This window comes from Malania oleifera, chromosome 8 (assembly GCF_029873635.1).
Source record: "Malania oleifera isolate guangnan ecotype guangnan chromosome 8, ASM2987363v1, whole genome shotgun sequence".
Classification (NCBI taxonomy): Eukaryota; Viridiplantae; Streptophyta; class Magnoliopsida; order Santalales; family Ximeniaceae; genus Malania; species Malania oleifera.
In genome coordinates this window covers 57,485,747-57,498,843 of record NC_080424.1, presented here as the reverse complement: position 1 = coordinate 57,498,843, position 13,097 = coordinate 57,485,747, and the positions used below count along the sequence as shown (strand labels likewise).

Sequence of the window (13,097 nt, the reverse complement as noted above, 5' to 3'; positions counted from 1 at the left end):
ATTGGACAAATTTCAATACAAATTTGTATTACATCAAAAATCAAATCCATACAAATCCAAATCCAAAGTCTCTCCCAAATATAAGTAAGAGTAATTTTGGAATTCCAGACTTTCAAAGAAAGCAGCATAAAATTGATGCGTGAACAAGCTTTATTATTATTATTGTAAAAACAAGAATCAATTCTGTACAGTAATATATAAATGTATACAATGAAGGAGATATGTTAAAAGTAAAAAACAGAACTCTAAGATCAGTGTTAAATCCCCGCCCTTATGAGCAAAACAGGCAGGGATGACTATAACAATTGGGACATTCTATCAGAAGAACAAATAAAGATGGCAGCAACCCTGTAGCATAGATTAATGGCATAAATTCATCAAATCGCCACAATTTCACCATCAGCCAATTGCTTTACTCAGGAACAGAAGCATCAACATGATGACTGAAATTTTGACCATAAAATCAGGGCCCGTCACATGTTCAAGAATCTGCTGCCACCTGTAAGTTCAATCAGTATCTGCTGATAAAGCCTGTTATTCATTTTTAGAATCTTCATTACACTCGCAAGAGTGACTGAAGAAGCTTCTAATATCCAATCAAGAATTTAGCAAACTGGCTCGTCATTTTGAGCAAAAGAATGGATCCCCATGCAAGTTAATAGGTTCAAGGCAAGTGAAATTCTTTAGAATGTTATAAACAGTTTGGGATTTCAGTGATGAAACAGTTAATGAATGATTAGCAATGTACAATTCAACAGGGTAAGAAAACATACATGCTAGGACATAAAAAGAGTAGTTCAGAAGAACACCAAAAACTAAAATCCACAAACAATGGAAAAAATTGGCAAGCCTCGAGTACATAAATCTCAACTGACTATTCTTCAATGGCTTCAAATAGAGAATCCGTGACCTAAGAAGCAAAAAGACTCGCATAACAGTATTTTTCCTAGTTATTAAACCTGGACCAACCGGCCGAACCAGTGGGTTGGCCGGTCCAGACAAGGACAAGAACCAGATTTTTTCAGAACTGGCATCAACTTGGCCAAATCGGTGCGAATCAACATAAATCAGTCAAACTTGGTGTGTCAGCCGAGTTGACCCAACAAGTAAGCATGCGAAAATGTAGAATTCATGGCACAAGCAGGAATTGAACCCTGCACACTGACTTAAGGAATTAGTGTGCTACCAAAAAGTGTTGTAAAATAGGATATATTATATTTGAAAACTTCCCTTGTTTTTTTTTTTTCATTTTATAAAATAAATCATTAAATCAGTATTTATATTAAATTATTTTTAAATAGATATGTATACAATATAAAAATTATATAATATTTGATAATAAAATTACCGGTTCAACTGCCAAGCTGACCCACCGGTCCAACCGATCCGACCAACCTGGTAAGCTCACCAAGTTGGTCACTGGTCTGGATTTTAAAACTATGGTATTTTTATCCTCACAGGATAGAATTTGGGCAAAACAATAAAAATGTCAGACCCTAACATCAAACTCAACCAAAAAGGAGCAGAAATATTGCATCAGAGAAAACATGAGGTTACAGGTTGCACCCAAAAACATTCACAGAAAAGGGCTGAACATGGGAAAAACGTGGGAAATGCCCACAATGATAAAGTGAGAATCGACTTTGGAAGACTTGGGATAAATGTTGTGGATTTCTCAGGGACCCAAGGAGGCACATCATCTCCAGTCACAAGGAGGAATATCTACTTTCCAGTCCCAAGGAGGTCCATCTTCCAAACAATATCAAAGCACATCAATGAATCTAGTTCTAGCAAAAAACCAAAACACACACACACAAACGCACATGAAAAAAAAAAAAAAAACCAAACGAACAAAGGAGAAAAGAACATGTACAGAATTATTGTTGCAGTGACAAAGTTGGCACGTCGGCTAGACAACCAGGACACCAGTCTGAAGCTATCATTGATGTTCTTTACTGCACAACCAGAAATTACAGTTGATTAATGAATTGTTTATGATACAGGATTTGACCGTTGATGAGGCAAAAGATGTGCCAATCTCATATCCAATTCACCAGCTGCGCTGATAATATTCCTTGGCTCGAATAAGCACTTAGGGACATGCTGAAGGAGGCTTATTTGCTGCAACTATTGTTTGCTAGATATCAGATGGAATTTTAATTTGTTTGATGGTATTTTCTTTACAAAACTCTTAATAATTGCCTATATCCTCCTTGATGGTGGTGTTATTGTTTACAAATATAAGTCAAATTTAAGCGGGAATGGACTTCAAGATAAGTGGGCAGACTGAATAAGTTGTGTATCTTCCTTTCAGCCAACAGGATTATCATTTAGGTCGGGCAGACTTATTCATTTAATAACATTGGGCCTTTTAGAATAAAGGGTAAATAGGTCAGGCGGACGTGAGCTTATGAAAAAGTGACAAAAATCTATCTTCATTTCCTGAGGTCAGAGACCCAAATGGTTCATCCTCACGAGGTTACGACAGTCTCAAATGTCAAGCAGATGCGTTCAGGAGGGTGCTTTGGGGAGGGGGTATTTCGACTGAATGACAACACTTGTTTGGAATCACATCCCAAGCCACGTCTGTATGGTTTGAAGATCGTTCAGGAGGTGCAAGTGAAGAAAATTTTTGGGGCACTGCAGCAGGCAGAGACAGGAAAATCAGAGACAACAACTTTTGAGTCTGATGCAGAGACTGAATCAGACACTGCTATAAGCAATTTCATGGAAGATGACAATGATTTATTGATGGTTAAGCTTCAGGTTCATGAGGACATATTTTGTTCAGAGTTTCAAATCGTCTATTTTTTGCAGAATCTAATATTTCTGCTTATGATTATGGGTTGAATAGAGTTAAAATGTGAACAAGACTCTTGAGTAATTGGTTATGGCATGTGGCAGATGGTGTTTTGAATGGTTCTTCATCTCCTCATCAGGTTCATGCTCATCAAATAGGGGGAATTTGCAGGAAAATATGACAGCCTTCATAAGATGAGCGTTTCAGTTGCTCAAATTCATTATGGTATCCAAGTTTCCTCTGATGTGGAGATTCTTCTTTGTACTCTCCTGTTTGCAAATTATGAAGGAATTTACATGCGCTGTTAATAGGGGATGTTGATTCTAGCAAGGGCAATCTGCTACACCTAAGGTGCCCAGTAATGAATTTGGGGGGGCAACAAAGACCCAGAGGTAGGCTGTTATCTCTAGAATATATGATTTGAAAGAGAGGGAGGGCGAGGACAGAGAGAAATTAGCTACCACGACTAGCTGGAGGGGGCGGGGGGTGTTAAGGCAGACCAGGACCCCCAGAGGTAGACTGTCAGTACCAATCATCAGGAGTTGCAAATTGCTGTTACCTCTAGAACATATGATTGCAAAGAGAGGGAAGGTGAGGACAGAGTTACAGAAATTAGCTACCAACACTAGCTTTGGGGAGCGCGCGCGCGCGGGGGGGGGGGGGGGGGGGGGGGGGGTGGTTTAAGGGTAGATCAGGATGTGGTAGTAAATTGGCATTAGGGGTTTAAGATGTCAATGGAACAGCAAACAGCAAAGCAAAAGATTTCTTTCCTCACATCAAGCCCCAAAATTATTTCCTTATTTTTCAATTCATTATTTTGTACAAATAGCATATATTTAGCTTACATGTATAGGGCTAGTATCATGCTAGACTTTATGTACTTTCCATGTATAGCATTCTTGTAAAGTCTATATATAATATACAGAACTCAAGGCCAATTAATTCAGCTATTCACACAATATTTTGACATGGTATCAGAACCAGCCAACTGCTAAGTTTTTTTCCCCCTTCGAATTTTTTTGTCTTCTCAGTTTCGTGGCTGTTGTGGTTTTTTTTTTCTATTCTGGAATTTTATTTTATTTTCATGTTCTCTGTTGTTTTGGTACTTCTGTGGCAGAGTGGCTGTCGGCACAGCAGGTTTTCTGGTTTGCCATTTATTTTAGTGCAGGCAACAGCTTTCTGTTGCTGTTCCTGGTGCTTCTCTGTCTCAACACAGCAGGTTTCTGTCCTTGTGATTCTCGGCAAGCAGGCAACAGCTTTCTGTTGCTGTTTCTAGTACTTCTCTGTCTTGGCAAAGCAGGTTTTTGTACTTGTGATTCTCGGCTCAGCAAGTTTCATGGTTCAAGATTTTTTTTTTTGAATGCAGGAAGGTTGGTCTTGGTTTTCTTTTGTACCTGCGTTGCTTAATTTTTAGGCTTCTAGATTTTCTTGTGGTCTTTTTCTTTCGGCACAGTCTGCTTTTTTGGGCTTCTCGATTTTCTCCTTTATTTAGCATGAACTCCGACCTATGTGTGCCAAGTTTACGGGTAACAATTATTCTACATGGGTTTTTCAATTTGAACTTTTCCTAAAGGGAAAAGATCTTTGGGGTCATATTGATGGGATGGATTGTGCACCCAATCCTGATAAATCCAAGGAATTAGCATCTTGTCCTTCATGGGTTGTGCTTGGTGCCAAGGATTCAGCGGCTTGTCCTCCAAGGGCTGTGCTTGATGCTCGGATTATGTCTTGGCTTTTTGGCTTGGTTGAGCCACATATTGTCCCCAACTTGCAACCATACCGCACCACTCAATCCATGGGGACTTATTTAAAATGCCCATAGTTTTCAATTAGAGCATGCGATTGCCATGTTTCAGCATGACAATCGCTCCATCCAAGACTATTATTCGGGGTTTTTGACTCTTTGGAACAAATATTCTGACCTGGTGATTACAAATGTTCCTGTTGCCTCTCTTTCCCATTATTCAACGTCTTCACGAGACTAGTCGTCGTGATCAATTTCTTATGAAACTCCGCCCCGAGTATGAATTTGTTCGCTCGTCTTTGCCGAACCACTCTCTTGTTCCTTCTCTTGATGTTTGTATTAGTGAGTCACTGAGGGGACTTGCGGAATAGCCCTAAGATCCGGTTGTAGTGCATACGGATAATAAAAAAAAAATAATCAGATTATGCAATCCCTAATTACGTTATTAGGATTATACCTGCGAGATATGTCTGATTTGATCCCGAATCTGCAAGTACAAAAACGAGCTCTTAAAGACGACTAGGAATCTTCTACTGTATTCCTTGAACACGCCTTGCTCCTGAGAGAGTGGACTCGTAAGCGGCTGCTAGGGTTTTCTTCTCTCATGAAAACAACTGCTCTGAGAGTTTTTTTTTTTTTCTTTCCAACTGCTGAATGGAGTGCGTGAATATAGGCTACAGCAAGGACCTCTGGACAACTATGACTAGGGTTTCCCACGTAATTAAGAATTCCTAATTCGACCTGAATTTTTCCTTAATAACGTTAATTATAATTCATACCACTAAAGAATTATAATTGCAATCCCTGTCATATTCGAAATTAAATTTCGAATTTCTATTATTAAATACTTATTGATCTCTTTACGTAAAGATTACAGATACTCGTCTATTAAATTAAATTGCTAACAATTTAATTAATTGACATATTAATTCCCTGAGACCTTCCACTTAACTTATTTGATGTGCCGGATTCAAAATCCACCTATAGGGTTTGACACAATCAAAACTTATAAGCTTCCTCAGGGAGGTATCATCAATCCCAATACCGGGACATGGATTCCATCAATAATTAATGTTTACCATACACATAATGTCATCACCCAACTCACTAAGTATTTTGACCCATAAAGAATCTCACTCTTCTATGAATCAAAGTAATAAACACTATATGCACGTGTCCAATAATCATATCAGGATTAAGAGCATAAGCACTCATAATAACCATGAGGTATTAATTTTTTTATGTAGTCAATATAAAAATAATTACCTCAAGACTGTCATGTTCAATACACACAAAGTGTACTAGCACAAGGAGTTGGAACTGTACCATTCCCAATAGTCAAGACAGATCTATTAAAACCATGTGCTACAGTCCTACCAACGGTGTGTCCAATTTCATTTAAGATTCTGAACAATAAACTTATATTCTATAAGAACTAATGATCTAATCTTCTGTGTATAAGTCGTACTCTACATACTAGACCACCTACTATATAAAATAAAAGACACACATGCATAATCATTAAATAAACGATGTCAGGCAAACATTGCTCACAAAGATTCTCATTAAAATGGAATAACTGAAGTTATTAACCGATTACATAAAGCATGTCTTTCAGTATAAATCCCTAACAGTTACTTCGTGAAGAACGGCGGCTAAGTACTCAAGTTACTCTAGCACAATCTCATGGTAGTTCAGGGTCTATCCCTGTGGGTTATGCTGTTCAACAACGAGGACTGCCTGCGCATTCTAGCACCTTGCAGCATTTTTCCTACAAAGAATTTGGGCATATCACTACTAATTGTTCCAAGAAATTCTGCTCTTATTGCAAGAAGGATCACATTATCAAAGACTATCGTATCCGCCTGCAGAATCATCAGGCCTAGGCATTACAGACTTTTGTTAGTGTACCCCCCACCAGCCCCTCACTCTTCTTCAGGTGACTCCTCTGTTCCTGCACCTCCTACAACGAACTACTACGCCCCCAAAATGGTGCAACAGATGCTAATTTCGGCATTATCAGCAATGGCGCTCCAAGATAACAAGTCTACTAAACTCTAGTATGTGGACTCGGGTGCCTCTAATCACATGACGAATAATCCCACTACCCTGTGTCATGTTCGGCCCTACGTTGGTCAATTTGCTATTCAGACTGCGAATGGCAATTCTTTGCCAGTAGCTGCTATCGAAGATGCCTCTTCTAAGTTCACTAATGTGCTTCTTGCTTCTCAGCTTTCCACAAATCTTATTTTTGTTAGTCAATTAGTTGATAACAATTGTGCTGTTAATTTTTCTAGTAATGGATGTGTTGTACAGGACCACGTAATGGGGGAGCTGATCACGAAGGGGCCTAAAGTGGGGCGCTTAGGGCATCCCAATACTCATATTTTATCTCATGTATTGAATTCTGGTTTACTTCGCTATAAAGAATGTTCTTCTTTATCTCTTGAGTGTGCCTCTTGCAAACATGGTAAAAGCAAAACTCATCCCTTCCCTTTGCATGCTAGTAGAGCTTCTCAGTATTTTGATCTTATCCATAGTGATGTTTGGAGACCTTCCCCGATTAGTTCACATGAAAAATTTAAATACTATGTGACTTTCATTGATGATCATAGCAAATTTACTTGGGTCTACTTTCTTTGCTCTAAATCTGAGGTTTTTCTTACTTTCACTGTGTTTTTAGCGCATGCAGACAATCAATCTTCTGCTTCTATTAAGACATTACGCACAGATTTTCGTGCTGAATATGTACCTACTGAGTTTTAGGCATTTTTGACTTCTAAAGGTATTATTCATCAACGTTCATGTCCTGCTACTCCCGAATAGAATGGAGTAGCCGAACGGAAAAATCGTCATCTCCTAGATGTGGTACGTACTCTCTTGCTGGAATCCTCTATTTCATCCTTGTTCTAGGTTGAGGCTCTGAAAACTGCTACTTACATGATTAATCGTTTACCTTCTCAAGTCCTACTCATGGAGTCTCCCTATTTCCGCTTATTTTCTAAGCAACCTAGTTACGATAACCTCCATACCTTTGGTTGTGTTATGTTTTGTTCATTTACCTCCTCATGAGCTACATAAATTATCTACTCAATATGTTCAATGTGCATTCTTGGGATATAGTGTGTGTCAAAAGGGATTTGTTTGCTATGATATCCTACATTACATTGTACACGCATTTCTAGGAATGTTATTTTCTTTGAAAATCAAGATTTCTTCCTGTGTCCTCTGTAACCTCCTCTTCTATTGTGATTCTCCCCTCCTTTGAGTAGTAGTTCTCGGATCCTCACCAAGTCAACTCTCGTTTTAAAACGGGTAATGTGTATACGCGACGCTTTTGCCCACAGTCTCTTCCGGTAGCTCATCCGATATCTGATCCTACGACGCTCCAGATTCAGTCAGTTACAGCACCTCCAAAGCTTTTGGTACGTCGCTCTTCTTGAATGCCTGTACCCCCGGATAAGCATGGGTTTCCCACTTCAAGTTCTGGCAATTATGTTTCAACTCTTACTGCGGCATTGTCCAATTTAGATATTCCCACATCCTACTCACACACTGGGAAGCATGATTGTTGGCAACAAGCTATGCAGGAAGAAATTGCCGCTCTAGAGGCCAATCACACCTGGTACATGGAACTTTGTCTTCCCACCATTGTTCCTCTGGGTTGTAAATGGGTTTACTCAATCAAGGTCCGATCTGATGGAAGTCTGGATCATTAGAAAGCTTGCCTTGTTGCACTTGTGAGTAATATGGAATATGGTGTCAATTATGAAAAAACTTTTGCTCCTATGGCTAAGATGACTACTGTTCGTACAATTTTGGCTATTGCTGCTTCCAATGATTGGCCACTACATCAAACGGATGTCAAGAATGCTTTTCTTCATGGGGATCTTAAAGAGTGTATTTATATGAAGCCACCCCCTGGCTTGTTTCCCTCTTCGACTTCACATGTGTGTAAGCTTCGTCACTCTCTTTATGGTCTCAAACAAGCTCCGAGGGCATGGTTTCATAAATTCTGCACCACTTTATTACAATTTTCATTCAAGCAGAGCAAGTATGACACTTCATTGTTTCTTCGGAGATCAGACATGGGTGTTGTTGTTCTTTTGGTTTATGTTGATGATATTGTGATTATTGGTTTCGATTCTGCTTTACTTGTTTAGCTAAAAGGTCATCTCTCAGTGTCCTTTCATATGAAAGATCATGGGTCTCTCACATATTTTCTTGGTCTTGAGGTGAATTGTAGTCCCTCGAGTATTTCACTCAATGAACATAAGTATGCTAGTGAATTGGTGGCCACAGCTGGCCTTCAGAAGGGTACTTCTGTTTATACTCCCATGGAATTAAATGTCAAGCTTCGCAAAGAGGAGGGTGACTTACTTGCTGATCCTAGTATATATCGGAAGTTGGTGCGTAGTCTTGTCTATCTCACTATTACTAGACCAAACATTTCTTTTGTTGTATAGCAAGTCAGCCAGTTTCTCTAGACTCCTCGTCATCTTCATTTGGCTGCTGTCCTTGGATCATACGCTATGTTTAGGGCACTTCTGCCCGTGGCTTATTCTTCCCTACAGACAATTCCACTCGCTTTGCTGCTTATAGTGATGCTGAGTGGGCTGGTTGTGTAGATACACGTCGCTCCATCACTGGTTCATGTGTGTTCTTAGGTGATGTATTGATCTCTTGGAAGAGTAAGAAGCAAGACAGAGTTTCTAAGTCATCAACGGAATCTGAATACTGAGTGATGTTTCTTACTTGTTTTGAAATTATTTGGCTTCGAGGTTTGCTTGCTGAACTAGATTTTTCTAAGACAAATCCTGCACCTCTACATGTCAATAATACAAGTGCTATCCAGATCACGACCAATTCTGTCTTTCATGAGTGCACAAAGCATATTGAAGTCAATTGTCACTCTATCCGTGAAGCATTTGAAGCTCGTGTTATCACTCTTCCACACATTTCCACTAAATTACAAATTGCGGATATCTTCACCAAGGCTCTCATCGACATTGTTTCCTAAGTCGCAAATTGATGCTTGTTGATCAACCCGCATCAATTTGAGGGAGGGGGGGGGGTGTCAATGGAACAGCAAACAGCAAAGCAAAAGATTTCTTTCCTTACTTCAGCCCCACAATTATTTCCTTATTTTTCAATTCATTATTTTGTAAAGTTAGCATATATTTAGTTTACATGTATAGGGCCAGAATCATGCTTGACCTTATTTACTTTCCATGTATAGCATTCTTGTAAAAATAAAACACAATATATGAAATGTAATTTTAGTAATGATAGGAGGAATATTGAAGACAAAGTTAAACTTGATGATGAAGAAATAAATAGCACTTGTAGTTTTCGATACCTTGGATCTATTATGCAAGCTGAAGGAGAAATTGAAGATGATGTAATGCATAGAGTTAAAGCAAGTTGGATAAAATGGAGAAATACTTCAAGTGTGCTATGTGATCATAGAATACCCTTAAAATTGAAAGGGAAGTTTTATAGGACAGCTATAAAACCAGCTATGCTATATGGATCGAAATGTTGGGCGACGAAGAAACATAATATTCAAAAAGTAAAAGTTGCCGAGATGAGGATGCTTAGATGGTTGAGTGATATAACATTGAAAGATAAATTAAGGAATGAACATATTCGTGGTAAGTTAGGTGTAGCTCCTATAGAAAATAAGATAAGGCAGGGACGACTCAGACGGTATGGACACTTGCAACATAGACCTTATAATGCCCTTGTGAGAAAGAGTGACTTAGTTACTGTGGGGGGCAGTAGAAGGAGTAGGGGTAGACCTAAAATAACTTGGGAGGAGATAGTGAGTTAGGATTTAATATTCTTAAATCTATCAAAAGAAATGGTCAATGATCGCATAAATTGGCGAAAAAGGATTCATATAGCCGACCCCACTTAGTGGGACTTAGGCTTCGTTTTGTTGTTGTTGTATAGCATTCTTGTAAAGTCTATATATAATATACAGAATTCAAGGTCAATTAATTTAGCTATTCACACAACACTTTGACATAAGGGATCTTGTAAAGCAATATAAAGTTAAAAAAGTCAAATCAAAGGTTTCCCCTGATTTGATAATGTTCCAAGAGCCTAGTTAGAGAAGGTCAATGGGCCCTTAGAAGTATTCAAGAGTCTAGATCTAAGGACTAGGAATGGTTAGCCTCAATGGGTTCCTCTCGAATTATTTTTGTGATTTGGGAAATTAGGTTTGTGAGGAAGATTAACTGGCACTTAGGTGACATTTGTCTCAAAGGATCCTTTAGGATGCCCGTAATATGATGTCCATGGTATCCCATTCTCATGTTTATTTGGGCCCGAAAAGTGATGTGATAGTGAACATTCCATGGGAATAAAAGTATTATGTTGAATGGTCATCTTGTTCTCAAAAATACGATTTCTGAAATGTCATTTCAAGGGGCATCTTCTAGTCCACAAACCAAAGACCACTCTAGGGTCGTGTTAAGTGTCAATCTTTGCAGTGGCAGTTCACTTCTCTTCATGGACATAATTGTTGAAGATATAGAAGTTTTTTTTCAAAGTAGCTTGCTGCAGTATATGATTTGTGTTCCCCTTATTTGTGTACAGAGGGGATTTCAATGTGACAAGATACTCTAATGAGAAGCTTGGTGGCTCAAAGGATTACATCCAATGTGTAGGAGTTCGATAGTTTCATTAGAAATATTCCTCTTTCAAATGTGCAATTTGCATTGCTTTCTGCTGGTCATAAGTTTGTTGCTGCTAAGACCAATAGATTCCTATTCACTACCAAGTGGGAAGATGCTTTTCCCAATTTGACTCGAAAACTACTTCCAGAGTTATTTTGATCATTTCTCCTTCAGTCCTTGATTCTAATATGTTGAGGTGGTGATGTGAACCCGTGAGATTGGAATCCCTTGAACCCACAATCAAATTGAAAACTTACCCAAGAATCAAGTCAAGATGATCTAGACATGTTCAAATCTTGTTTCAAGAACCTAAATTCAGTGAGTATGCCACAAAGGTTTGGACTTTGATAAGTTCTTATTTCATTCAAGAACAAGTAGAGAAAATTGAAAATTCTCTATGAAGAAAACTTCATTCACGTTCAATTTGTGGAGAATTTGCCTACAAGTATGTTTTTTAACCCCTCCATGAAACCCTAAGGCCAACTAAGGCCTACAACAATTAAAAGACAAGGGTTGAACATCTCAAGCCCAAAACACCCTAAACTACATGCCTATAAGTAACTAATAAAAGAAGCCCACCTAATAAACTAAATAGGCCCAAACGCCTACAACCCCCGTACGCCTATACTTAATGAAATAAAGAGTCTTACACTAAACCACTAAGCTATGCCGCCCCACTCTGTAGCTTGTATCACATGAATTAAAGCCGGTTCTTCTTCTTTCAAGCCCATCTTGAATGTTGGGGTCTTGCTTGATAAATTTGCAAACTCGGCCCAAGTGGATTACACCAATCCTTGCATTGCTTCCTTGATCTTCTTAGCACTTGACCTTGTGATTGGCCCATCTGGAACTTGCAAGGGATCTTTAAGACTCGGTCCACCATGGTGCCCATCATCCCCCCTCTCCTCAAAAGGATTCGACCTTGAATCGTCACCCACATCAATAGGAGAAAGATCAAAAACATTAATAGTAGTAAAGACATTATAATCACCTAAAAGATCCACATTATAAGCATTATCATTAATTTTCTCAAGGATTTGGAAAGGTCCATCACCTCGAGGATGCAATTCAGTCCTTCTATGGGTTAGGAATCTTTCATTGCGCATGTGAACCCAAACTCAATCTCCTAGTTCAAAGATGACACGCCTTCGCCCTATATTGGCTTGGGAAGCAAACTTTTTATTCTTCTGCGCAATTTGAAGTCGTACCCTCTTATGACTTGACTTCACCAATTCGGCCTTCCAGTGTCCATCCAAACTACTCCTTTCATCAATAGGTAAGGGCATCAAATCTAAAGGAGTAAGTGGATTAAAACCATAAACAATTTCAAAGAGAGAATAAGAAGTAGTAGTATGCATAGTCTTATTATATGCAAACTCCATAACTGGCAAACAAACCTCCCAAGTTTTTAAATTCCTTTGAATGACAGTGCGTAAGAGTCTTGTTGACTACTTCAATCTATCCATTAGTCTATGGATGACAAGTAATGAAAAATAAAAGTTTGGTACCTAATTTTCACCACAAAACCTTCCAAAAGTAGCTAAGGAGTTTAACATCCCTATCGAAAACAATACTCCTAGGTACACCATGGAGTCACACTATTTCCTTGAAAAACAAATTAGCTATGTTTGTGGCATCATCTGTTTTATGGCATGGAATGAAATGTGCCATTTTACTAAATCTGTCCACTACCACAAAAATAGAAACTCTACCCTTTTTTGTCCTAGGTAGCCCGAAAACAAAGTCCATAGATATGTCTACCCAGGGCTCACAAGGAAAGGGTAAGGGTGTATACAACCCATGTGGTTTGACCTTTCAACATCTAATGCACCTACCACATATTTGAGTGACGTCTCTTCTCATCCTAGGC

At 38.8% G+C, this 13,097-nt stretch overlaps 1 protein-coding gene across 3 annotated transcripts in view; it reads right to left on the bottom strand.

Annotated features, from left to right (window-relative positions):
• Positions 1-132: 132 nt before the first annotated feature.
• LOC131162037 (chaperone protein dnaJ 1, mitochondrial) overlaps positions 133-13,097 on the bottom strand; it is a 93,735-nt gene continuing 80,770 nt past the window's right edge. The window contains exon 18 of one of the 3 annotated variants that reach the window (XM_058118138.1): positions 133-499. In XM_058118138.1, coding sequence (XP_057974121.1) covers positions 400-499 — 100 coding nt within the window. In that variant the 3' untranslated portion in view covers positions 133-399. The remainder of the gene's footprint in view (positions 500-13,097) is intronic. The other 2 variants (XM_058118140.1, XR_009138672.1) reach the window with 2 other exon arrangements.